Source organism: Cygnus olor, chromosome 5, assembly GCF_009769625.2.
Source record: "Cygnus olor isolate bCygOlo1 chromosome 5, bCygOlo1.pri.v2, whole genome shotgun sequence".
In the NCBI taxonomy this organism is placed as follows: Eukaryota; Metazoa; Chordata; class Aves; order Anseriformes; family Anatidae; genus Cygnus; species Cygnus olor.
Window position 1 is genome coordinate 10,620,898 of NC_049173.1, and position 27,803 is coordinate 10,648,700.

Here is a 27,803-nt window from a genome sequence, read left to right on the forward strand (position 1 = left end):
GCCAATTGGTCCACAAGTTCAGAGGATTTCCATGAATATGCAAGAGATTTAATTAAAATAGAACATGCCCTAATTACATAATTATGCAAGAGAACTGATTCAAAGAAACCTCTCCTGTCTTTTGAATAAACAATATTCATTGCTCTCTTCCTATCACACATTTGCTTTCAAAGGTTTCCTGCAATTAGCTGCTTACCCAAGGGAGCTGAGTATCTCTTGAACAAAGCAACTACTCCAGCTATGACCCTGATTCATAATATGCTGCCTAATGAAGTATATGCATGCTTGCAATTTCCCACGTAAGTAGTACACACTATAAGCTCCCTCGTGCAGGAAGGCCGCTTAGTTCAATGGAACCAAAGTGCAGTATCACTTCCCTCTGTTTATGGCACACAGGAGAAGAGCAGACACAAAAGAGACTTGGGGAGCATGCTTCTCCCTCAGGCTCCTGCCTGACCTGAAAATCACAAGTTCCTCTCCAATTGGATCTTGTTTTTCCTGTGCCATTTACATAAGAATTATCCCTGTTCCTCTAGCAGTAAAGCTGTTTGCTGTCCACATTTCCATCTTCTCTTAGGGAACTAGTTATGCTATGTGCCCTGTTTTTAGGATGAAGTGATCTAGACATGCTGTCTGTAGAATGTTCCCTGTCTACCATCAACAAGGTCACAGGTTTTCTGCAGACATCTGATTGGGTACTACACCAAAATCCCAAAACATATTATTTAGAATGCTGAATTCTTTATTCTCAATATACCCATTTCCCTCCTCTCCCAGAAGAGGGTTTAGTTTTCACATTGTGAGGGGAAAAAGCAAACAGTTCAGCTAATGCAGCAGAAAGCTCTTACGTTTTGAGGTGCAACAGTGTGAGAAATACAGCAAACTAAGAGTTAATTTAACTGACATCCACAATTACAGCAAGCCTCTATAAGAAATTCGGGTTCACTTTGTTTAAGAAACATATGCCTCTTTATTTTACCATTGTTATTAAAAAATATATATCCTCTGGAGTTAGAGGCTCTTTCCTCCAAAAGAGACAGAAGTTTTTAAAATCTAAGCCTGCAGTCTTAGAAAATCCATAAGTTCATTCTATAAATATGGGCTACCATAAAGCTTTACATTGGAACAATTTCAATTGCTCCTAAAGTGCTGTTTAAAAGCATTCTGGCAATAATATTGAAAGGCCAGATTCAGTAACCCATCTGGCTTTTCATCACTATTGCTTGACGGTTGCATATGCTTTTAGTTTGTATTTCCTACAAGAATGCCATTTATGGAAAACAGGAAACAAAAATCAGCACTCAAAAGTGTAAAGTACTCCATCCCAGACACAATTTTAGCCTAGCTACTTTGTACGTATTTTCAAATTATTGCATGCAGAGTTCCCTTGTTAGCATGGAGTTCAAAGATCCTTAGAATCATAGAATGGTTTGGGTTCAAAGGGAACATAAAGATCACCCAGTTCCAACCCCCTGCCACGGGCAGGGACACCTCCCACCAGCCCAGGTTGCCCAAAGCCCCATCCAGCCTGGCCTTGAACACCTCCAGGGATGGGGCAGCCACAGCTTCTCTGGGCAACCTGTGCCAGTGCCTCACTACCCTCTGAGTGAAGACTTTCCTCCTGAGTTTAGGCACTCTGGTGTAAAAGATTTATTGTCATAGTCAAGATGCCCGATCATACCATAGGAAACCCACTATTGGGTATGGCATTAAAGTACTACATAAAATAAATACTGATCACGATCTTGTTTCCAAAGTCAATACGCTTCATTTCCACACAAGTGAATTCTCCTTTTTCAGAGTCACAAAGATTTCTAGAAAGTGGTAACAAATGAAAGTGGGCATGCTTCTCCCCGCCATTCTTTATCCATAGTGAAATAAGAAGAAAATAGACAGTGTAATTCAACTCCAACAGGCCATTTCATGAGTAAATTTCTGTTACTTTTTTAAGGAGAGCAGGATGCTTACTGTAGACATTAACATTTTGCTATCCAGAATTCTTTTCATCTCATAGCTATTACCAGGCAGTGGCATTGTTAAAGCCCAAAAGATAATGAAGATTTAAGCCCATTCGATTAGCTTCAAAACATTTGCTATTAAAAAAAATTAAAAACCTCAGCTAATACAGTTAATCAGATGAATGCTAGAAACAATTTGCATGTTCATATTAATATATGAATATGAAGAAAAATATTAGACAATTTCAGCAACACAGTTATATATTCCAATTTCTACTGTGATCTTCAAAGTAATAAATGATCAAGCAGTTGAGAATCACACCCTTTGACAAACTATAATACTCCATGCTATATGAATTTACAGGCATTGTCATTATTTCCTAAGATCCTACTTTTAAGCATCACCAACAGGTTAAGGGTTGGCATTGGAGTTTCTGATGATACTCAGACTTGCACCTTCACTCCCTGCATGTAAGTAGGTTCCCACCTGTATGAGGGACTGCTCACACCTGTACATACAACTCTGCTCAGCCAGCAATTGTTGTTCCTTCTTTGCTTCTGCCACACCTCTAATTTCATTGAAAGATGAAATTATGATCTTCCTTATTTGCTTTCATGTTCTGTAGTCAGCTGGTAGTTAACTACCAGCAACTTCTCCATATTTGCTCCACATGACTTTTAGTGCTTGTACAGAAACGATAGCATTCCATTTATGCTCCTTTCCTTCCTCTATACTCTTCCTTTTCACTGAGTTTATTCTCTCTTGGGGTTTTAGTTGCTCATTCAAGATTATAAGAGTTATTAATCACTTCGTATGAGTCACAGGAAATTAATTTCTTTTTCTATTCACTTACCTCAGTGAGTGAACCATTGGAGAAGTTGTGTTAAAGCCTTCAGAGGAAATCAACATCACTGTGTTGGTGGAGTATCACAATCTTGGCCACTACTAGAGTAAGGACATTCAGATTGCAATACAATACGACAGTGCTCCTTTATCTGTCTGCTGGGAAAAGGCCTGATATTGGTAGGAAAAATTTATTCTACAAACCCAATGAAAATACTCTTCCAAAGACAAAATCTTCAATAATCTGTGTTCAAACTGTGTGTTTCTTAGCTACGAACAGAAAACAGGAGGATGACCTCCATCTATTTCGAAGTGCCTGCTTTAATCCTGCTTACATTCTCCCCTCCCTTTCTTTCAACACCAGACGTTTGTTACCTGTATGGTTTGTCAGCATTCCTTTATGGAGGTTTGCTAATGCATCAGGCTTTGCTGACAGATTACTTGCAATTAGATTAGCTGAGGTTCTCACCTTGACAATACTGGTAGTGGTTGTAGGGATTTTTGCATGGCAAAGGAGCCTTTGTTTTAGGTACTTTCTTCTCACGAAATTCTCCAGAGTTTCATTATGAAAATCACTTTTTCTGTAGCCCCATTCCTCTGTGTGTTTGCATTTCTAAGGAAGACCTCAAATGTAACACCTCTCTTTTATATGTTTAAATCATTCCTCATTAAATGACATTTCTCCCAGGGTAAACCCTTCACATGTTCCTCCCTCCACTCACCTGTCCAGGAGATTCTGCACTCCTTTCTCCTTTCCTGACCATCACGTTGCTTGGCTAAACAAACTGAACCCTTTATCTCTTGTAGGAGAGAGCATACATCTCCCTAACTATTCCAGCTGCCCCTCTCTGCTCTTATTTGTTTAATCTTTCATGAGCGTAACATGCTACAATTTTGTGCCATAATTACTATTGAAAATGTTTGCTCCTAAGTCTGATTTGTCGTTAATCTCCCTTTCACTTGATGTATTGCTTTTCTGCATGTGCTGCAGTAATTGCGGAACCCTTATCCACCTTTCAGTTCTTCTGTTAAATGCTACTCTCTCCTCCTTAACTAATATTCCCTGTATGGAATTGCACCAAATCCATTTGGCATCCAGGCAAAGTTGATTGCAGTTTCTTGTATTTAATGTAAGCCCATTTTACATTCACTTTTCATTTTTGGAGTTTGCTTTGGTTAAGAGGGTATTCAAACCAAAGACATTCTGAGTTGCACAGGACCAGGGAATTTATCGTAACAGAGTTTGTCCCAAGGGAAATGGAAATGGAAATGTTTCTGCTGTGTGACAACTATTTCTGTAGCTTCTGGGCCAATGACCCATTATGTCTCTACAGAAAATGGCTTCTGTGAATATGCCTTTGGCTAGATGGATAGTACACAGTACGTGGGGCTGAGAAGGGCAGAGTCACTCTGGAAATCAATAGGAAACAGAACAGCCTGTGCTAGGCATTTTGCTCCCCATCATATCCCTGCTGGGAAACAGAGCAGGTGCAGGATAAGGAGAGATGATCGTATTATTCCCAGGGGTTTGGATATGAATTCACTCTCCTTGCTGCCTCCCTCTTCCCACAGCAAGTACATAATGTGAAGAGTTTTTGCTTCAGTTTCAGATGTAAATCATATTTTTATCTTTTTTTTTTTTCTTTAAACTTAATCTGCTTTAACATTTTCATGCTGGACAGTAGAGAAATCCACTGAAATGTATTAAGTTCAAAGACATGCCACAGACACATTTCACTTCTTCTGTATCTTTGCAATGATATAGAAGGCATGTATATCACTCTTGTCAAGTCTTAAGACTTAAAACATTGGTGAAATGACTGCTTAAGTCACTCCTGCAGGCCTTAGAAACCAGCCTTGTACCTGTTTATTTCTTTCTCTGAAGAGAGGGATTCCTCCTACATCCGTGTACTGATGTTCAAGAGAACATTACAGAAGAGCCGGTGAAGGGATGTTATTCATTTATCAAGTTTGGCAGACACTGCTGCATTAGATCATATTCTGAAAGTTTTCCTTGTGCCAGAAAGGCCAGGCTCAATTTAGGTGAGCTGTAATCTATGCAGAAACTGGCTAAGGTAAACGCAGTTACCTCATCAGCACGTAGGCCCTCACTGATACTCTGAGGCTACAATTTTGCTTCAGAGGGCAAATAATTAAAAATAGGAATTTAAAGCAGGACTCCTTGAGCTTTGACTTTGGTGGCCAGCTGGGCATAATTTATTTCAGAGAAAGCAGAGCTTTTAGTAATTTTTTCGAGGAAAAAAAAAAAAAGCCACCAGGGTCTTCTAAAACCTGAGCATCACCTAAAATACATGGGCTGTTAGAAGTGCTTTGGTTACACGGATCAGTTCACTCAGTCACATCAATTAACAAGTCTCCTGGGGAAGTTGGGGGGAATTATTGGAACAAGCCATCTGCAGTGTTTTTGAATCTGGCTATGCTGACATCAAATTATTCCTTAATATTTAAAATATTAGTTATATTTTAATGGAAGTCTGAAAAGCACTGAAATTGCTTCCATGATGAGTGCAGTTTTACATAGTTTATCAAACCCTAGTTATTGAAAATAATATGACTGTAAATAGGAACTGAAACATGCCTCAATAATCACTAGGAGAAAGCTGGGAACAACTGATACAATATAAACTAGCCATGAAAGGGAAATGTATTGCCTACACAGTGTTATGCTTGCTGAAGGGCCACACAGTACACCATGACCACATGCTTGAAAACTCTGGTGACTCATACAGAACAGGCCGATGAATAAGACCATCTTCCTTCATCAGTGTACAACACTGACCAGAAATTTACCCAATAAATGGTTCCATTGTGAGCAGCAATTTACCATGCCCCAAATCCTTATAATTAACTACATAACCATAAAAAATGTTACTGCCAGGTTTATAATGCATCAGTGCAGAAAGCGCTCTAAATACCTTTAAAGGACGGTTCACACATTTGTTGTTTCCCATCCCACTCATTTTACAGCCAAAGGAGGCTGGAATGCTGTGTTACTGGCATTCCCATTAATTTGATTTACCTTCTTTCCCTTTGAATTTTTGCTTCTGAAGTCTATCGGGTAGTGCCTTATAACAAAGTTCATACTGTAAATAAGCGAGATTGCTTTTCTAATTTACATATAAATTCATAAAAGAACTAAAAGTTGAAATGACATTGTTAATTACAGACGAAATTGAACACTGGGATCTAAGTGGCAGTTAGATAATACCTATGAATTACAGACTCAAGACACTAAGTAATAAGCTTCTTTGCTGCTTTTAAAGTACCAGCGTGAACCTTGTGATTCAAAAGCCTGAGAAAAATCTTCCTGAGATGGAAAAATGCCCTGTCCAAGGGCTACTCTTCAGCCACATTCTCCCAGCATCAGCCTATTTGACTCAGTTCTACGACCACTGGATAGGAGCACTGCAGAAGCAGCAGCAGAGGAGCATAGCAAATTAATTAATTTTTACTATCTCTTCCCAATTAAAATTGCTCTGTAATGTCCTATGGCGGAGTTGATTTTTTCTTTGAAGTGAGCCAAATTTTCCTTTAACACAAATTAGCACCTGTGGCTATTTACTCACATCATAGTCAGCTTAGTATTTTGGTCTGTTTTTCACGGTAAAAAATTTTCACAAGGCCTGAGGAAACTGGAGGTTTTCCAAACATGAGATTAAAAATGAAATATTTTGGTAAATATAAGAGACATTCAGAAGACATTTTCTTACATATTCATTGGAACTTAGTTTCCATTTTGTCTTTCAGTCTCACGATTTCGGTCAAGTAAGAGCTTTCTACCTAAATATTTATAGTTCCTACAGCTACTAGTGTCAGGACTGCTTTGCTGTGGCTTTTTACAGAATATTTACGCGTGTCATACCACCTATTTTCTATATGACACTCCAGAATAATGAAATCAATTGGAAAGCAATCAAGGCAGTCAATTAATCCCTTTTGAAATTTGCAATTCACGGATTTTGCCCTCTAATATAGCCTTGACTACAGAATCTGTTTTGCAGAACAGATCCCCCTGCTCAATAAATAAATAAATAAATAAACAAACAAATAAATCTAGACTTCTATTTACTCAAATAATTCTACACATTAAAATATGAAACTTTTCCAGATCCCTTTAAAAACAACCAATCAATCATCACATCAATCATCACATGAAAATTTTTCCTGGCAGGGATTTGTTATGAAGTCGGAGCTAAAATTTGTCAACAAGAAGTTCTTTAATAATGAGATATGAATAGTGACCTGAATTTCTCATGTTTCTGAAACTTGCATTTTGCCCGTTGATGTGTTTTGGCTCAGCTGATGAAAGTCATCACAGCCGATTCTGCCGCTGAATCATATCAGTGGATCCTTTGGAGGCGGTGGTGTGAACAGACCATTGCTGAATGACAGTAATTTTTGACAGGCATGGGGGCTGTTGGAAACTCTTGCCAGTCATGGTCCATCAAAGTAGCTTCAGGGCTCCTCCAGTTTATGCTAAGTGCTAATTGCCTCCTGGCAGTCCCAGCAGCCAAGCAATGCACACAGCCATTCTTGCTGTCTCCTGCCCTTTCAGGCTCTGCTGAGAACACACCTGAGCCAGCCCTAAGGATGAGAACCTGAGTACACCAGAACAAAAAATCACTGTGCTTCCCCCTTCAAAATGTAAGGAACTAGATTCAGTGTGTATTTCATTTGTACCAGTAAGACAACACAGGCTGCCATAAGAAACAAAGATGTTGTCTTTAGAGCATTTACGTGGCTTCTAAAACTCTGATGTAGACAGTGGGTAGTACTGTAAAATATTTCTCTTGAATAAGATCACGCATTAAAAGAAATCATGTAATCTTTTATCTTTGCTATTTCTAGCCAAAAGTACTGCTTTTGCACTTCCACAGCATCTGCTATTTGAATACGTCAGTCAACTAAATCTCAGAATACTTGGATAAATCTTAATCCATTAATGAATGCAAAGTCCGGGTACAAAGAAGTAATTTCTGCAGTAATGACTATCGATGAGTATGCATTTCAAGATGATTACATTCCAAGTACTTAAGAAATAACCATTTAAGAAATAAACTCATAAGAAATAAAGTAAATTTCATTTGTTATTTTTTGAGTAATGAACCTGAGTATTTATTTATGGGTTTATTGTTCTGTGAATCAGATCACAACAATCAGGGGATACAGTTTTTAATATAAACATGTTATTTGTGTATATTAGAGGTCCAGACATACATTATCATTTCCTGAAAATACTTCAATCTCCCAGTCTTTATGCAAAAGTGTGGCCCTTGGGCTCTGGGCAGGTTGTAGATTAAATTCTCATTTGGCTAAATCTGATTACCCTGTAGGTTACTAATATTGCTTAGTGATAGTGGAAGTTGAAAATTGCAAACAGAAAAGTCCCTTTAAAAAGGGACCAGAAAGCGTCAGCTTCTAAGTAACAAATTGGACTTTTGAACTAAATTTTATCACTAGGAATTTTCAGTTAAACATTCACAGTAGTTTCTACCATTACTTTTAAAACTCTAATAAAATTGAGAAATGTGTTTTATTTCAAAAAGGTTAAGGTGTTCAGATCCTGCAGGGCGCTGGAATCACTTCAAACCAACCTTTAGTCGGTCTGCCTGTCAATTCTCATTTGACACTTCTTCCTACCCCTCTCATATTTTATTGAAATTAATGCTCCAGTAGATAAATTCTTAGCAAAAGAATTAACAACCCCCCCCAAGATTCCCAGAACACAACCATCTCTAAGTCATTACAAACTATCTAAAATTATTTGAATATTACCAAAACATTGTTGCTTTATTATGCATTTATGGATGAGACAGATTAAAAAGACACATGCTGACACTACTAAATATGAAATAGTGCTGTTCCTTCTGACAGGATTAGCTAAATACTCAGATGATGAGAACACTCCTCAGCATTTTTCCTTATACTCAGATAACGTGCATTGAAAAGGCACTCTTTGATCTATTTCAGTAGCTCCAGTTACCGTACCAGGCCTTTGTATACATAAAATTATTTTCAGTAGTCTATGGGTGCTCCTCTTCCTTGCTTTGATGTATAAAGGTTTTATAATCAATAATAAGTGAAAGCAGCTCACATTACTACAACTGTTCTGAGTCAAGAAAAAAATATCAAAATTAATGTGACACTGGCAAAAATGATATGGCCTTTGACTTCAGAAAGTGTAATTATCTTGGTAAATGTATGTGGTTTTGGTAATGAGACTCAAAATTTCAGATGGATTATTTTTAATAGCATCTTTTCACGGTGGCTTTCTTCCATATTCTAAATCAGAGCTCACCACTTACCTCATAAACACATGCCTTGCTCCTTCAGTAGGCTTTAGATGAAGGAGCCCAGCAGGCCACACAGAACCTTAATGAAGGAAATGCCTTAAAGGCATTAACTTCACCTACAAGCATCTCAGAGTAGAATCCCCGTCTGATCTGTCTCATGCTGATCACCTTGTTTTCAGGTGACTGACATAAGAGTACATATTCAGAAGTCAGTTTTGTAACTGTGCTTTTGTTACTGAAAACGTTCCCTGTTGCATACTAAGGAGTAGCTCCAATGAAACAGAGTAAAGATTTAGAGTAGTTTCACAACTACTGTGAGTTGACTGAAGTGCGATCCAAACCTTCCATCTCAACTCCCCCATCTCCCTGATGCCACCAGTAGAATTCTTCTATCTGCATGCTGAGGCATGTTAATTCAACTGACATCTACCACTTTTTACTTGGATTAGTCCTAGTAGTGAGTCAGTTTCCTCATCGTGCTCAGCTGGCACACACAAAAGTGTTTGTGTTAATAGAAGTGAGCAGCTCAGATGGAAATGTTTCTTTTGATTGACCTCTACCCACTTAGAGTATGTGAAACTACCTTGGGGACCTTAAGCACGGGCCGTAGGAACATATGGCTATCAACCACCAGGCCACTGGGGTTCTGGTCTCTGCCTTTTGGAGATACTTTCATACATTATCCAGTCATTTTCCCACATTTTACATTGAAATTATTTACTAAAATGTGCGTTCACATTGTGGTCAAAGCACATATGCTGTAACGTGATTTAATGTAAAGCCCTGAAGAATTACATTACATAGCCACAGTAGTCTACTTCAAAACCATACTTCCCTAAATAAACATATCATTTTCTCTTTTTAATAAATACATACCTTTTACCTTTGATGTAGTAAACAGCATTCACAAATAATATTCTCCTAGAGCCACTGTTTTTCCACCTCAAACACTATTAATAGGTATGTTAATTTACTAATAACACACCTATTAGAACCACAATTCAGTGACCATTTTAACCCCAATGATATCATCGCTGTATGAAACACTGTGATCCATTATGGTATCATTAATATTTAATTTTCCAGAGGAATCATTAGTTCATTAGTACCAACAAGCCAATTTTTGCTCAAGCTGAAAAAGCTTATCAATAAATCATGCCATGTTTAGATAGGAAAAACGGGTCAATGGCTACAGAACTCACATTTCCAAAACCAGAACCTTCCCTACAACACAGCTTTGGGGAAAACATGCTTCATTTGACAACATTCTTTTTATAAAAAGATCCTTTCAGTAGGTACTGCATCAAAACAATCAGTCCATTGAACTGTATGATAAGACACTGAGAACATTCAGAGTATGGAACTTCTTTTAAATTACAGATACATGGCATAACATTTTAAGACTTCACTTATATCAGCTTCCTCCCAACTGAGATTACATTCCTTGAGGCCAGACACCCTCCACCTCCCCCTAGCAAGTTTTTTCGAGTGCCTTAAGAAACTGGTGAGAATATCATGTTCTTCTCCTCATACAGCTGAGAACCAGTTTAATTTTTTACCAAAATTAAATATCTGGCAATGCATGTGTTTTAATGCTCAGCAGCTAGAACCTTCAACAACCAAAGGTTAGAGGAACTCTTGTCCAAGGGAATACATTCCCTCAAATGAAAAAAAAATTATCTAAGAAGACCCCATCTATTGCTTTAGTCATTTATCTGAAATTTTATCTTAAAATTTCATTAAAAATAGAAAGTCACGTTGTAAAAAAAAGGATTATTCTAAATCAATAGTGCGTACACACTCACAAGTCATACTTCTTCCTTCAACCATGTTATATTACTGTGGATAACTACTGCCCTAGACAACCCCTGCAAAATAAAGCATTTTTATGTTATATGCTAATATAGTTGGTGAAGACTTTCTCTGACCAAAGTTCAGGCACAGCATACTGAAACATGTTTTATGAGCTATGCCTCCGCGGTAAAAATGTGACAGAGCTGATCTGTTCCATTTAATATAGATGAAGAAAGCTTTTGATAGTTTTCTCGGTTATTTTGGTTGGGAAATTTTAGATATTCTTGAAATAAAAGGTAAAGAAGTCTAAATAGCAATTATAAATTAAGACCAATAGTAAACTTTATTTACATAGCCTAAGAAACAGATGCAAGCAATTACTACATTAGACATTCAGATTCTGAACATCACTATTAACACATTTATAGCAGGCCTAGCTAGTGTTGCATTCTTCATGGAGCTGAGATCACTAATTTCCAACATTTTTCTTTTTCCAGCGAAGCCACCTCAGAGCTCTCACCAGTGCTACTTGTCCCATGAGGAATGTGATCGTAAAGTTACGTTTATACCAATCTCTTGGATTCCAAAGCCAGGAAAACAACCAACACACAGAACAAGAACAGGAAAAAGGTACACAATTATATTAAAATACCCTTTGGCATTCACAAATAACAATTCAGTGTTGACCTACACCTTCCATTCTTTGTGGTTACACTTCTAACTAAATAACCTAAGAAAATATCTCTGTGACTATCCCCATCTATGAACAGATTGCACGTGGAAGATATGGCTACAGCTATTCAAAGTTTATCTGTGAAAAAGAAAGTTAGGAGATGGATAACTTTATGACTAATTGCATTTGAAATCATGTAAGATAAAAAGTGGAACCAAATTTCATGTTTTAGAAGTAAAGCAGGTCATCAAGCTATCTGTAAGAACTTATGTACTGCCAGTGCTGTACTACAGGTAAGATTTGTGCACATATGAAGATGCATGTGTTGAAAAGGGCATAACTGGTAATCTATGAAGGGAGAAAAAATAAAATCGTACTCCAAAGTCTAGTTATATAACCCAATACAAGAAACATTTGGTTTCTTAATCAGCATCTTTTAACTATGATGCCGTTAGTATTGTCAAAGTTAGTCTTGCATGCATGACTTGTAGAATCAATTCAAAATATACCCCTTTTTAATCTCTGGGAATTTGCTTCAAATTCTTGCCCCTATTACAAACCGATTTCATTATTTCCTTCAGGCTTCCATCAAGGATCCCTCCCCTGCTTGGTAAAATTCTGCACAAGAAGCAATTGAATATGCTTATTGTAGAAGTAGCAGGGAATATTACATTACACCTGGAATTTAGGTCTTCTTTCAGATCTCTGTTAGAATCCTTGCATGTACAGATTAACTTAAACCTGAGATATTAACCTCTCAGTAAGGACAGCAGCCAAAATCACGCTGACAAGAAGCACCGAGCTACCCCCTAAAATGTCATGTTAAATCAAAATATCACGCTAACACTGCAACTGTTTCTTTTCCCGTCATGTCTCATTTCCTATGCCCTTCTTGATTTTTTTTTAAACTAGACTATTTCCAGTCTCAGTACGCTGAACTATATTCATGGTGTCTATGCACAGTCATTGCCTCACTTCTTCCTAAAGTTTAGAAGTTTAAATATTTCAGCAGCTAGTTTCCAGGCCAGCTGGCATCTCTGCGGAAGAGCTATGCTGAGTGCACTAAAAAACCTTTATGAATGTGACCCCTTGAAAATCGGAATGCTTCTAAGCTCCACTGCTTTCACGGCTGTGCATTTCCACTTTGAAACTACAGCACAGCTGGCCAGCTGATTTTAGAACAAAGCAAAACCAAGGAATGTTTAGAAGCAAAGCCTGAACTCTCATTACCTAGAAGATGGGACACTAGCCTGAGTTGACTACAACAATGGCCTCTGATGGTCAATTCTAAGATAAACTATTTGCTTGATCAATCATTAGTTAATATAACATAGGCAATTTGAACAGCAATCCTCTTATCAAAAATGATCTATTTTTTTAACCTTTCTGTATTTTCATGCAGTTCAGTTGTTTTTTTTTTTTGCCTCATCCCCAAGAGAAGAGGTGTCTGTTTCTTGCAGTAAAACTGCAAATTGTTCTTACAGTATAGCATGTTATAGTATATGCACAATATGTACAAAGAACTCTAAATCACATTTTATTGTAGGTCAATTACAGTTGCAGTATAATTCTCATTGATGTTACACCATCAGGAACCCAAGAACACTCGGGACCTTGGAGCCCAATCACCTTTCAACCCAATGCAAAAAAAATAAGTTCTGCTTTCATGTGCAGTGGGCAGCGCTACTCTAACTGGATTAAGTACTATCCTCTTTCTGCTTCCTCATATCTAGCCCTCCACCAAGCATGCACAGCTACTTGCAGGGTGGTAATATGAATTTGCAAGTCATTTCTCAGTTGTTTCAGATCCCCAATCCAGTTTATCAAGTTGTTGTACAAACAGTGACACATAAAATGCAGCAGATGTGAGGAGACTGGGTGGATGTGGGCTTACCCAATTGTAGCCAAAGTCCTATTCAGGATGAGTGCAGCGGATCATTTTACTAAGGCTTCGCCACACAAAAAACTTCCCAAACACAAAGCTAGTCAATTCCATTTTGACCATATACTTGCAAAATAATAAAAACAAAAAGTAAGAATACTAAGTATTACTCTTACTAAATGATTTTTCCTTGAGACAAATGATATTTACTAGATTAGTAAATCCTTACTTGATTTAGAAGTTAACTAGAATCTTTTATACAGAAATTTAAATTGTTTTACTCACACATTTATGTTTCAATTGACAGCACGAAAATATCCATCCCATAAGGGGAAAAAATTGAGGGCCTGATATAGTCTCTCTGCAGTCTCAGGAAGGAATGACACCAGACTCTATTCTCCACAAAATCAACAATAAACAGTGGAAGAACTCAAATGATAATGCAAATTTCTGTCAAATGCTAATAATAGCATTTAAAAAAAAATCAAAATGAGAGTTTCACATATCCTGCATTTTTTACAATAATGGTAAAGAATGATAAATTTTTAAGTTTGATCCTATGCCTTTTGACTAGACTAAAACTTGCTGTAGCAAAAAGTATCCCTGCCCATAGCAGGGCGGTTGGAACTAGATGATCTTTAAGCTCCCTTCCAACCCAAACCATTCTATGATTCTGTGATCTTACAGTCAACATAAATACCTTCTACATACCTGTTATAATGCATATGCTTTCTAAAATTTTTACTTAGAAAGTCCTTGTAAAAGTCAGCCATTTCTTCTGCATTCAGTGTTGCTTTTTGACCTGAAAATAAGTTTTAGCATAAGAACGTGAAGATGCTCTTCATATTAAAATACTGGGTTCAGATTCAGGAGAGCTAGGTCTAACTCCTTGCTTTTACAGGCTTCTTGTGTAACCTTGAATATGTTAATATGCTTTCATCTTCTAACCCTTTAAAATTTATCAAGGGAACACAGCAGATTAAAAGCCACTGATCATTTTGAAACTGACACAATAACTCTTAAGCCATTATTACTTGTGAAAGCGATGATGTTTAACAGGTCTTAGATTACTTAGGAAACTTATCAAAAAAAGTTAATTGATCTAGGAGTATCTATCCCTTGATTAACATTAATTTCTCACAGGTCCAAAGTCTAAATAGCACCAGTAAGAGCACTTAGTAACTTATGTTTCCATGTCTAAAGTAAGTCCGTAAGTACAGAAAAAACACTATTCACGACTGTCAAGATATTTTCAAAGGTACAATTTTTTTCTGTCACTGTTGGTAAATTTAAAGTAACTTATACCAAAGAGCATGTGTTCTGAGATGTCACATTTATTAACAATATGGCAGACAATTCTTTTGTGAAGTACGAGAGGATGTGTCTGACTTTGAACATGCCATTCGCATAGAGTAGAAAATAAGAGGAGATGTATTCTCTGCACAGTACATGAAATGCACATCCATGGCTATTCCACAGAATAGCATCCACAGAACCAGTGAATATTCTTAATTCTAATTCCTGTACAAACTTTCTGGCACTTTCAGTGTTTGGTGGTCAGCTTTGAATGTCCCAGGGAACATGGACATGATGAGAGAAAAAATTGTAAGATTCTACTTGTTGCTGTTCCAAAATACATTTTAAAGCACCCGAGACTGACCATAGAAATGTGTATTATTGATCAGTACCATTTGTCAATATTTAAAGATATACAGTGGATTAACATACTATGGGACAAATTCATCATCATAATATTTGAAGGCTGCCTACTTAACAGCTATAGTTAATTTGTTTCTTCATAATGGTAGCAGCAAAACTGAAGATTCTCTTATATAGAAGAAATAACTTCTGTTCCAACTATACGTGTGTATAGTTTTTACTGTTATTTATATATACGCACATGCACACATACACAGCTGTACTGTAGAACAAAAAGAGCTATGCAACATGTGCAGCCAATAATTTTATTTGTAAGTGATGTACAAGCTTTTTTTTAATTCTAGAAGTTAAAGAAAAAGTAAAGAACAAAACAGTAGTATGAAAGAAGCTTTTTCTTAACAACTGGAGTTAATTTGTTTTTCAACCACACGCTGATCACTGGGACAAACAGAAGAGAAACATAATGGTCTGTGATATATACAACATCAGAGCAGATGCTTTACTGAAGTCAAATAAATCATTATTCTATAAACAAAGTGTTCAAACTAATACTAATGGCCAGCTCACTGTATAATGAAAGCATCTTGTTTCCTATTTCACATCAGGAATTAGTGAGGCAAGTATTTTACAGCAACTGTGATCAGCCAAAGAAGGTCAGAGAACTCTGTTCTCTGTTGTTTTCTTGGTAGCTGTCTTACTCTCCCCTCAAGGGAAAATATTGTATTAATTGAATACACTGTGGACCTGAATGAAGAGCATGAATTTATCTGCTGAACCATAACATGGACTTGAGACAAATACTCTGTAAGTTTAGCTCAGCTTGCTCACCAGGTTAAGGAGTTGTGAAAGATGAAAGCCCATTCCTCCTTATACTGAAAAATTATTAAAATTACTTGGTTAAGATTTCAGCATGTTCCTTCATGCTGGGCAGGGAAGAATTAGATGAACAGTACAAGAGAAAATCTCACCCCCCACATGCATGCTCCCAAAAAGCACTTCCAAATCCTGCTCTGAAGAATTACTTGTGACAGAACACAAAGAGCATAAACTAACAATATTGAGAGTTAAACAAAATTCAAAATGCATCCTAAACTGTACACGGAGATCTCACTAACCTGTTTCATCTCTCACTGCCAGACCTTTGGCTTTCAGTCTTGAATAAATAAATTCTTCTTTTTCCTAAAACACGTTTTTCCACGTTAGAATTTGAGGTACTCATACCTTAAAGTTAACCATTGTTTTTAAATCACATAACAGCTTAGTGCCCAATACCATTGGATATTCACTTAGATCCTGCTAGCTGCATGCATCCATTGATTCATGCAAACACTCTGCTGAAACACATGCAACTTATTTTTGGAATAAAGGTACAACTGAGCTTTGGTATCGTTTAGCTAGATCTAAACCTTAAGTTTACAGAAGACATACAACCCAGCTAGTCCCCACAGTTTAACTGAGAATTTCTGCATACAGAAAAACATGCAGACTTAGAAATTGAAGCTACTTACATGGAAACAGAGCATTTCTCTTTACATCATTTTTAAAAGATTAATAAGCAGTTCTATGGAATTAAAAGCTTCATTCCCCCTCCTCTCCCCCCCCCCGAGATCTTCACATGTTTTGGGGGGATACGATGATCACAGACCATCAGAAATAACAGTGAATTCTGAAGCATTTTTCTTCTCACAACAAAATTCAGTGTCTCCTAACCAATAGTGCAATCAGAAAAAGGCATACCACAGCTAAACATGTTCCTGCTTTTAGCTTAGCCAGGCAACAGGGCATGGCCCTTCATTTACCCTTAGTGATTACATCCAATTTCTCTCCTATAACAGAGCAAGAAAATCTGCAGCGTCATTTTCAACAGCAGCTCCAGTCACAAATAGTCTGCGCGTGCAAGGTGGCTACAGCTTGATGTTTTCAGTGCAAGATAAGAAAAACATATGGCAAACATCACTAGACAGCAATTGAATGCATAGGGTCTGTAGTTTTGTAAGAGACTTAGAAGTTAATATTGCAAACAATGACAAAACGTAATTTCTGGGTAGACACTGCGCATCTTGGAAAAAAAAAATAGTATCAGTTAAAGCTAGTAAGTAATTGTAGGCAGAACTGAATACTAGTTTAGAAAACCAAAATCACAGGTTTTTGGTGACTATTTGAGCCAGCCACACAGTGCACGAGGCACAGCTGAAGGTTATCTCCTGCGCAGCCATCCAAATCCTTCTAAAGCCAAGGATGAAGGCTGTGGGTCGCCAGCACCCAAACGCGAAGCCTCCCAGCGCCGCCCAGCGGCCCCGCTCACCTGCTGGAAGGAGGCGTTCTGCTGGGCCCAGAACTGCTGGTTCCAGGCCTGGGTGTCCTGCCTCGCCTCCCGCAGGCGCCGCTCCAGGGCGGACTCGTCCCGCGGCACATGGAAGATCACCGGCCGCAGGTTTGAGAGCCTGTCGGGGGGCCCGATCCAGTCGTGGCGGGAGTGTGCCGGCGGGCGGAAACCCGGGCCCTTAAAAATACGTACGGGAATCGTTATTGTTACCGGTTCAGCATCGCTTTCGTGAAGATCACAGCTTGAAGCAAGCTCTAAAACTCCATACAGCCATGCAAGTCTCCATGCAGCCTTAAAGCACATAATTGTAACACGTTCAGAAGATACGCAACTTTGTTTACCTCGACTGAAAATTGCGATATATTTAAATTTTACCTTTACTTAGAAATCTATTACAGAGAGGATACCTTCAATTCTTTCCCCAACAGCCATAAATCATGATTTTATGGAGTTTCCAGCAGTTTTGTACCACAGATGCTCCAGGACATTTGCTGGCAGGAACCGGTCCGTGTGCCAGCCCCCTCAGCAGGGCCTCCCCGGGCACCCCCGGTGCCTGCCCGCGGCTTTTCAGGCTCGGCTCCGGAGCAGCGGGCTCCCCCCGCTCCAGCCGGGGAAGCATTTTGCCCCCTTTGCCCCTCACCTCTCAACCTGCTTGGTGATTACAAGCGCCGCCCGGACGCCCCGGGGGCGCCGAGGGCTCTCAGCCCGCCGCCCTCTAGCCCCGCCGCGGGCTCCCCCCAGCCGCTCGGCGGCGCAACCCCTGCGCTGCTCGCTCCTCCCGGCCCTTCCCTTCCCCTCCTTCCCCACAGCGCTGCCCCTCAGCACCCTCAGCCGGCCGCTGAGGGCTGGGGATTTACCGCTCCGCCCGGCCGCTCCGCGCCGCCGCCCGAGGAGAAGCAGCGGCAGCAGCTCCCCCCCACCCTCAGCGCCCGCCCGGCCCTGGCGGCCGCCATCTCGTGCAGGGGCAGGGGCAGGGGCAGGGCCGCCCTGAAGCCGGGGGCGGCGCTGCGGGAAGGGGCCGCGGCCCTCAGCCCTCCGCCCGCCCTCCTCCCTCGCTGCCGGCGCCGTGGCGCAGCGCCGCGCCGGGCCGCGGGTGCCTCAGCCGGGGCGGGTGAGGCGGGCGAGGAGGCGGCGGGTTGGGCCGGGAGGGGAGCGCTGCTTTGCGGCGCTCGGTTCCTCCTTCCCCGGCTCCGGAGCGGGCGGGGAAGGGAAGGCGGAACGGGGCAGGAGCCGGGAGGGCCGCGGTGCGGCCTCAGCACCGGGCCGGGCGGCGCGGAAGAGCGGTGGAAGCTCGGCGGGGTGGGTTAAAGCCCGCTGGCACAGGGGTTTTAACGCGGCCGCAGCGCCCAGGTGCTTGGTGGGGGTTGTGAAGGGCGGCGGGGTGAGGCGGCGTGGCGTCCAGCTAATCGCGGGTCTCGTTCTATCCTTGCAGGTCGTCTGACGGCGGCTGGGAGAAGAGAATGGAAATGGGTAACCAACACCCAGCCATCAAACGGTTGCACGAAATCCAGAAGGAGGTCAAAGAGATCGAACAGCAGGTGGTTGTCTTCAGCGGTTTGTCTACCGACCGGGATTACAAGAAATTGGAGCGGTCTCTTACCAAACAGCTTTTTGAAATCGATTCCGTAGACACCGAAGGGAAAGGGGATATTCAGCAAGCCAGGAAGCGAGCTGCTCAGGAAACAGAGAGGCTGCTGAAGGAGCTGGAGCAAAATGCAAACCATCCGCGCAGACTGGAGATAGAGGCGATATTCAAGGAGGCACAGTCACTTGTGGAGCGCGAGATTACGCCTTTCTACAAAGGAGGCAACTGCATAAACGATGAATTTGAAGAAGGCATTCAGGACATCATACTGAGGCTTACCCAGGTGAAAACTGGAGGGAAAGTTTCTTTACGCAAAGCGAGATATCGCACGCTGACAAAAGTATGTGCTGTTCAGGAGATTATAGAAAGCTGCGTGAAGCAGCAACTCTCCCTGCCACTCTCTAATGATGCGCATCCTTCTGTCTCCAAAATTAACTCTGTAATGTGTGAGGTGAACAAAGCAAGAGGAACTCTTATTGCGCTTCTAATGGGAGTGAGTAGTAATGATACCTGCAGGCATTTATCCTGTGTGCTTACAGGCCTTATTGCTGATTTGGATGCTTTAGATGTCTGTGGTCGCACAGAAATAAGAAATTACAGAAAGGAAGTAGTGGAAGAGATCAATAAATTGCAAAAATACCTGGACTTGGAAGAAGAAGCAAATTCTACACATGCTTATGATTTGGCACAAAATCAGTCCATTCTAAAAATAGAAGAGATCCGCAAGAAAATGAAGGAAGTTAATTCTTTACTTATAAAAACAGACAACGCTTCTGATTTGTATTTGGGATCCAAAGCAGAACTGCAGGGATTAATTGCCCAGTTAGATGAAGTGAGTCCAGGAAAAAACCCTTGTATTAGAGAAGCCAGGAGAAGAGCAGTAATAGAAGTGCAAGCTCTCATAACGTACATTGACTTAAAGGAAGCACTTGGAAAAAGGCAAATGTATCCAGAGCAAACTGCTGCAGAACCTCAGTCTCACAGAGCAGTTTGGACTGTTCTTGGGAACTTGTCTCAAATTCAGCAGGAGGTGATTTCATTTGATGGAAACAGAACAGATAAAAATTACATGAGATTGGAAGAACTCCTTACAAAACAACTTCTTGCTCTTGATGCTGTTGATCCACAAGGTGATGAACGGTGTAAGGCTGCCAGGAAGCAAGCAGTAAAGCTGGCACAGAATATTCTTTACTACCTGGACATGAAAACGGATGAGTGGGAATATTGAAACAGCCATGATCTAACATAACATTTTTTTTCCTTTGGCACTTTATATAGACTGATAGTTTAATTGGCAGCACATAATAAAAGCTGTGTGTTGTATGCTTGCTTAAATCATGGAGATTGCATAAAATGTTGACTTGGCTATATGTGTGCTCTCCCACACAGTCACCCATTTGCCATGGCAACTGTCAGTACACCAGCAATTCTGGTCACTGCTATAAGCAAAGAAATGTGGTTCTCTGAAGGAGCAGCTTAATAGTTGATCACATGGCTTATTTTTTTTCTGTTTTTATTTTAATAACCTTGTGCAATGTTCAGAGAATGCAGATTTGTCAAAGATACAGAAAACTCCTTATGGTGCAGTACTGGCAGAACTATTTAAAAAAGACCGGACACGAAAATTAGTATTCAAGCATGAAGCTCCCTCCAGCAACTTCATAGTAGTCTGGATATACTCTTAATGTGCTGTTATGATGGAAAGTATTAAATGCCAAAGAACCTGCTGGCTTTTGGTTTATGCTTGATGTATTCCATCCATCACACCTTTCTGGTTGTTTAGATTTCTTTAGATTTCCTACTTAACAGAACTATAATGCCAACTTCAAATTAGCATTTACACAGGCAAAGCCAATTAGGCCTATTTTTTTGTAAGACCTGAGACCGATGATTTACAAAAACATGTATTCTGCTGGTGGAACCTCTTTCATATTTTTCCTTTAAACTACTGAGACTTGGAGAGGAAAGTCTATGGATATGTACTGACCAGATAAATTGGATTTTGAGGATTTTACACTGCCATCCATAAGCACCTGAAAACTGCACTGAACTTTACTTAGTGGCTACTTCTGTGTCTTTTAAAATTCTGCTATTTTATCTGGTTTTGACTTTTCACATTTGATGAAAACAGAATTCACTTTGCAATGGATGAACGTTTTGGAATTATTTTTATAAAATTAGGTAGCTAGCTCTAAACTTGTCCCTAATGATGTAAATGTGTGCTATATATTTCATACTGCTCAGGTGTGGCTTCAGGCATGTCTTGGAAAAGACTCGTGGCATATGTCTCTCCTTGCAACTCACTGCTTAATTGATTTAGTAACTTCATAAATAAGCTTGATTGTACTATTTTATGTACCTACCTTTTTTTGTGGCTGCTAGCACCAATCACATTTCTACTATGGCATGTTTTTTGGCATTTTCTTAGAGCATGGCATTAAATTGAATTGATATGTAGAGATATATTTAATTACGAAAACTTTGCACTTCGCTCTTTCATGTTGAATTAATGAATTGTTGTTCTGTAAGTGACGATTTGCACCACTTTAAGGAGTAAAAACCATTTTGGATGTTAAACTTTAAAAATATTTTTAAATATATTTTTAACTGATTAAAAAGACAATACTATCTGTGAGAGACAAGTGCCTTTATGACACCACTAACTTGCACCATCATATGTAGATATAGAAGCTGCTTACTGGCAGCTTGATGCATTTGTAATCTTTACAAACTGGATTTATTGTATAATTCTACTATATCTGAAATTAATATAGTACACTATCTGAGAATAGTTCTATAAAGTCCTGGGGATAAGTATCAGATATGGGAAGAACAGATTCTGTTTAAAAATGAATTTATTTATTTAAAAAGAAATACGGAAACTGGGGACTTCTGTGCCTATTACTAAAAGAAGAGAATACGCGTACTCTGTAATGTGCTTTCAGTTGTTGGTGAAAGGCTGTGTAAGTTCAGAGAGTGAATGTATTTTGTTTCTGATTGTACACGTGATTTATTTGCAATTTGCTTGCCGAAAACAATCTATTTTTTCAATTAAGTACAGTACCTAAGGCACAGTTTGACAATGCCAGAACGTTTGCTGGAGGATTCTCCCTGCTTCTTCAGAGATATAAACCTGTTGAATTTATCTGTCCTTACCTCAAAAAAACATTTCCCCCAGGTAAAATTCCAATCTGTATTTATATATTATATGGCTAAAACAGAGTAATAATATTTTAAAACTGAATTATTGTACTCATTTCAAGATTTCTACATGTTTGAGCTGCGACTTCTAAATTATACTTAAGGTTTTAGAAAATATAAGAATTTGAAAGTGCGATGATGTTACTCATTTTTCTTTTGTACTGCTGTCAGGTCTGCGGTGGTTACCTGTAGGTTGTTTGACAATTTAGTGTCTGTGTTCTTTGGAGGTTACATGTAGCTTTATAAATGTTTGAAGTTATGTAAAAGTGAGTAAGTATAGTTTTCAGATGTGTTCTATTTTAAATTTGCTTGTCTTTTAGCTTTTCTGAATAGAAAGTTAAGCCTGCATCTCTGAAAATGCAAATGTTTAAGGTTAGTGTAATTTTGATTAACTGAGTAGAATTCAGTAGCAAGATACTGTGTGTAATAAGTTTTTTTCCATCGTTCTGTAATCTAATCAATTGACTACTTAAATTTTATGGTAAAATCCTCATTTGGAATGGGATTAATTCACAGTTTTTGCACGAATGAAAACTAAATGTGCTTAACCAAAAAAAAAATAAGGCAGACATTTCTCAAAATCTTGCTTTTGTGCTAAAGAATGTAGTTACACTGTTTTTTATATCCAGAGACTGAGGAACACATGACTTCTCCTTTCAATATGGTAGGCTAAAATAATCAGCAAAATGTAAATGGACCACATTGCAAAAGCTTGCATTTTAGTACTGTACTGAAATATAATAACTTTTCTGTGTGCTGTGTAATCTATCTTAGAGCAAAATAAATGATTGGGTATTTTGGGGAGGTAATCATACATCATGATTCCTATTTGTTAATTGTATTTCTTTTTGAGATTTTTTGTTGTTATTTCAATGTTTATTTTTGTTGTTTATCTCAAAGGAGTTTTTCTGCATTACCAGTTTGGAAACTTTCATTACATATGGTTCCTACTTTTTCAACTTAATAGAAATTATTGTACATGCTCCTATGGTGTATATGTCTTGATTTATTGCTGTGTAGGATATGGCATTTGTATATACAAACTCAAGATTGAATATTGCAGTGTTGTATTCCTTATTATTAATAAAAATATGTTACTACCGTCTACTAGGTATTCATTTGAATGTTATGCCCTGCTGCCTTTATTTATTTCTGAATGTGAGTTCTCAGAATGTAAATGATTTTTGTCTTAGAAAAAGTATTTTAATTAAATATATAGACATAAAACTCTCTTTTCATCCTTTAAGAGTTTGCTTTTTCATTGCTGTATTTAGGAAAATAAAGTGATTTGTGTGGAAACCACTCCTACCTCTACTTGCTAAACCTGGTGTCTTTTGGTGTTCCATGCATTCAGCCCTGTATTACAATAATTACACCAGTTGGTGCTTGCTTTCTTTCTTCAGTGATAGCTTTGCACACTTCTGGGCTTCAGAAGTTAAACTAATCTGATTCTGAGCTGTATAGATGAGGTATGTTCACATGATTGTTCTGATGGCTCAGTATGTTTTCTTAAGATGCAGTAAGTCAAGTTATCAGCTCACTGCTGCTGGAAATCAGTAGTTCTATTTCTGCTCAGAAAGCTGCTGCCTGTGTGCTGTTCCTGCTGTTTGGCCAACTCCTATGGGCTGATTTAATGCAATAAAACAGAAGAAAAAAAATGCAAAAATGGGGAAGGGAGAATACAGCTTTCTATGGCTTTCGTGAATCAAATTGACAATTTGACAAATTGACAAATCTACAATTCCTTGTAGAAAAGCCTGAATGTGGGCCAGAGCTACTGTAAATTGAATGGGTGGGTCACGCGGCCACAGGTTAGGGAACAAATGTTAAGTGTTTGAATAGCAGTAAGCCATTAGATCAACCTGCATAGTTAAATCTCTGCAGGGGAAAGAAGGAGAGAAGGTGGCACTGTCAACTCCTACATACAAGTAAGAATGTGCTGCCTTAGTAATGGAATATGGTGAAGGCAATACAAATGAATCATGTATGGAAAACAAATCAGTTGCTTTCAAATGCTCTTTTGTGTTGCACATTAACGGTTCATGTAATAAAAGCCATAAGTGGTCATGTAGAAGTACTATCTGCAATCTGAAGTTCTTAACCATAAAACATCAGATAAGAATAAGGTTTTTAAAGGTAGAATGTGCCTGTATGTAACAAATTAAATCTATCTTCTTTCTCTCCCTTTTAACAATATAGCTTGTTTGAAAGAAATACATTCTTCAAAGACTAGTAAATCGTTTGGGCAATGGCCCTAGGTGTTGCTCAGCTGACCTGTTTGTCTCGATCAGCTCTTTACTTTTGAAAGCAGCGAATTTGCCTTGCTGAGAATTCTTTGTGTGTTTTATACAGGCAGATTTAGGTACCTGAAAGGAGCGAATTTGCCTTGCTGAGAATTCTTTGTGTGTTTTATACAGGCAGATTTAGGTAGCTGAAATGGTTTAGCTGGAAAAACGGTGGCATCTCTGTATTTTATTTCCATATAGGCGTATCCTCTCCTTTGGAAAATTCTCAGTTAAGAACTTGAAGAAGTACTTTGGTAGTGAACTCACAAATAGAAGGCCTGGGGGTTTAAGCTGGTTGCCAGCAGGAGACATTTAAGCATCAGGATTTGGGAAAACTTTTCCTGCTAGAGGAACCTGCTAGCAGAGACACATTCAAATGTTCAGAGCTTATGCTTTGAATGAGTTCTCTGTGTGTCCTCCTGTTGCTTATGAACTTTCATTGTGAAGGTGGATTCTCCTTCTCAGGAGAATAGTCCCGAGGAACTGTCAGGCTTTTGCTTTAGATCAATGTGGGCCACAGCAGGACATGTACTACATGTTGGGTGGTGTGGATGTCGTTCTCTTTTGCTACATGAAACGATAATAAACGTAATGCTTTTGGTTATATTGGTAGGCATGCACACGTAAGTTGAAAGCTGGTCATTAGCTGAAGAAGCTGAGGAAGATGAACTCTTTTGTCAAAGGCTTTGAACAATGCTTATCCTTTCTCTCTGCCAGCATTTGGTTCTGGGGACTGCCAAATATGGGTGAATACATGAGTTGTCAGCCCCAATATCAGGAGGATTCTTTCTAAGTCTGTAAACCCTTCCTACAGGACATAAATCATAGCAGGTTTTCCCATCAGAAATGGAAAAGTGCAGTGTGCTTCTTAATTGGATCATTTCACCTCAATTAGTTTTGCCAGACAAACTTCTGTGCCAGAGTTCCTTGTGAAACCTGTATTTCAGGAAGGTAATCAAAAGCATCTCACGAGGGAGAGAAGCACAGTGATGCAGTTCAATGTCCTTAATAAGGTCCTGTCTTGTTTAGCTCCCAAATTGTATCAGCTCCTGAACAGATACTCAAAAACAAGTCTGAGATCATGACCACCAAGATGTTTGTAAGCCAAATTAAATTTTAAAAAGGCACAGAGAGAGAAGAAAGTCTGGAGAAAGACAAAACAAAATATTAGTAAAGTTGTCAGGCAGCTGTTTGCCCAACGCCTTTTAGTTTTATGGTGCCAGAAAAGAAAGCAAAACAAAGCTCCTCTCTGCTCCCATGCACATTGTTGCAGTTATATGTAGTCTACACCCCACGGTTCAATGCTGTTTTCCACCATCACCCTAAGTGCTTCCCCAGGGCAGAGTCCAACCTCTGGTTGATGGGGGTTAGCCCCAGTGCACCCTTGGGCAAGATGATGCCACCCATCTCTGCAGATGCCATAATTACTGTCATTCTCTGTGAAATTTCGGGTAATGGCAACCCTTAGCCTGCGCTTGGAATGTCAGTGTGGCTTGCAGAAGACCATGCATGAGATGAAGACTGTATCCTGTAATAAACTGATAATTGGAAAGGATAGTAAAATGACTGGTAGCAAGCCCGAGTGAGGTATCATTAGAGTAATTGTTTATGCTGATTTTTTTTAATTATTTAGGGAAAATTCTTCAGAAAATTGTTTTATTCAAATCAATCTGTTGTCATTTATCAATTACCTGCAGACTATTTCTTACCTTCCAGGTGCCTCATGTTAATACCATTTAAAAAGCAGATTTGAAGTGCTCAGCCTTTTATTGGTATTAATGAGTGGCCTCTGGTCACTTTCAGAAACCTAGTAAAAGCCAGATTTTCCAGAATATTTGGCATCCAAGAGTTCCCACCGTGACAAGTAAGGCCGTGTTTCGAAAGGGAGTCCGCCAGCAGGCCCAGGCACCCTGTCATTTCTTGTCAGACAGCCATGGGATGGGCCTTCCAGCTAATAAAGCCTCATCTGAAAATGGCTTTGCCTCATTGCTCTAGTGAAAGGTTGTTCCAAAGCATCATTGCTGTGAGGATTAAGTAACCTTCTAATTTCCAGAGCAAACACACTCATGAGAAGCTTTTCTTTCCCTGTACTGTGTCGTCTGGAACATATTTATAGGCCACAGATGAATTTCCTCTCAGCTCCTGTTTTACTTGGCTAAGGAGCAGATATACCCAGAGAGGTCAAGCTCTTTTGCAAATTTCTACTCTGTCAATTCAAAGCAAATCCTTAACAGTCTTTTCAGATTTTTCAGGAGTTTTTCCAGTTCTAAATGTGTCTAAGGAAAAATCTCCAACACAAAGTCAGTCAGTATCTTTCAACAGTTACATTGGTTAATGCATTGTTTCGAAGGAAGTCTGAAAAAGTGAATACCACATCCGTAGCAGTGCAACTGTGGAAAAAAAAAAGTTATTTTAGTGCTTTCTTCATGCAATTGTTTTTTGCCTGCTTTGCCATTCAGATGTTCTAGCAGTCAACAATTCAGAGTGACCTGCAGAAAAGGAGCAGAAATACTTTGAACCTCTGCTAAGCTTTTTTGCATTAGGCGTAGGTGTGCTATGGTTTGAAGAAACCACATGCAAGTGTACTGAGGGATTTTTAGATCAGAAGCTATCACTGGTCATTTCACTTGACTGGAAGCATGAGTTAATTTAAGCAAGTCCAGTACTATCAAAACTATATTAAAATCTTCCACGGGGACAGTCTGCCCTGATTCAAGACAAAGACTTTTGAAATCATCCATTAAAACATGAAACTGCTTATGAAGTGTGACTTTATTGTAGAGGAACTGTTTACACTGACATATATATACATGTGTTTTCAAATCTGAACACATTAGGAGTACTAATCAGTGAGAAAAACTATCTAATAACCTACAAAGTGTCTTACCAACCATACATATACAAGGGAACATTCATATGGTGTGTGTGCTGTGGTTTCCAACCTTTCTCAAATTATAAACTCAAAAAATAAATGTGGCAAATTGAAATCTACTGACAACAGTTGCCTTTCAGGAGCTTCTGAAAGCATGCCAGGGCTGCCTAGGAGTCTGCAGGATACAGGTTGTAAGATTGCTCCCTGCAAGGTTTAAATAAGTTTAGAGCAATGAGGGCAAATAATCTTAAAAATAAATATATATATATATATATGTGTATATATATATATAAATGCAGTAAAGCTTTGGGAATCCTCAGAAAAACCTCATTCTGATTCAGCGTTTTGGAACATTTCTCAGCACCCCTGTTTTCAGAGCAGAAGCCAATTTATTGTCTCTCTTATTTCTA

The 27,803-nt window shown here is 39.1% G+C and overlaps 2 protein-coding genes and 1 long non-coding RNA gene across 5 annotated transcripts in view; 2 read left to right on the plus strand and 1 right to left on the minus strand.

The window, feature by feature from the left end:
- Positions 1-1,528: 1,528 nt before the first annotated feature.
- The window catches only part of LOC121070970, a 34,772-nt gene continuing 8,497 nt past the window's right edge, over positions 1,529-27,803 (plus strand). Inside the window, exons 1-2 of the long non-coding RNA XR_005820323.1 lie at positions 1,529-10,868; positions 21,655-21,666. This is a non-coding gene — a long non-coding RNA (uncharacterized LOC121070970). The remainder of the gene's footprint in view (positions 10,869-21,654; positions 21,667-27,803) is intronic.
- LOC121070969 (cytochrome c oxidase assembly factor 8) lies at positions 11,235-18,431 on the minus strand. The gene is made up of 5 exons (XM_040558842.1): positions 18,308-18,431; positions 17,430-17,627; positions 16,240-16,303; positions 14,177-14,267; positions 11,235-11,485 (listed from the first exon to the last, which is right to left on the minus strand). The coding sequence occupies exons 1-5, from the start codon at positions 18,401-18,403 to the stop codon at positions 11,380-11,382; spliced, it is 555 nt and encodes a 184-aa protein (XP_040414776.1). The 5' UTR covers positions 18,404-18,431; the 3' UTR covers positions 11,235-11,379.
- On the plus strand, positions 18,432-23,463 carry BAG5 (BAG cochaperone 5). 3 transcript variants are annotated; one of them, XM_040558839.1, is made up of 2 exons: positions 18,432-18,561; positions 18,883-23,463. In XM_040558839.1, exon 2 carries the CDS (start codon positions 18,911-18,913, stop codon positions 20,261-20,263), a length of 1,353 nt encoding a protein of 450 aa, XP_040414773.1. In that variant the 5' UTR covers positions 18,432-18,561; positions 18,883-18,910; the 3' UTR covers positions 20,264-23,463. The 3 variants fall into 3 exon arrangements, with proteins under 3 accessions (XP_040414773.1, XP_040414775.1, XP_040414774.1); XM_040558841.1 differs by having other exon boundaries at positions 18,501-18,749; XM_040558840.1 differs by having other exon boundaries at positions 18,561-18,800.

Bases quoted from the DNA above. Each gene is read 5' to 3' on its own strand.
- BAG5 (XM_040558839.1), top strand. From the start codon at position 18,911: ATGGAAATGGGTAACCAACACCCAGCCATCAAACGGTTGCACGAAATC.
- LOC121070969 (XM_040558842.1), bottom strand. From the start codon at position 18,403: ATGGCGGCCGCCAGGGCCGGGCGGGCGCTGAGGGTGGGGGGGAGCTGC. The intron at 14,268-16,239 runs GTTAGTGAGATC...ACTTATTTTCAG, and splicing joins GGCAGTGAGAGATGAAACAG to GTCAAAAAGCAACACTGAAT. The intron at 11,486-14,176 runs GTATGTAGAAGG...TTGGAATCCAAG, and splicing joins AAGCATATGCATTATAACAG to AGATTGGTATAAACGTAACT.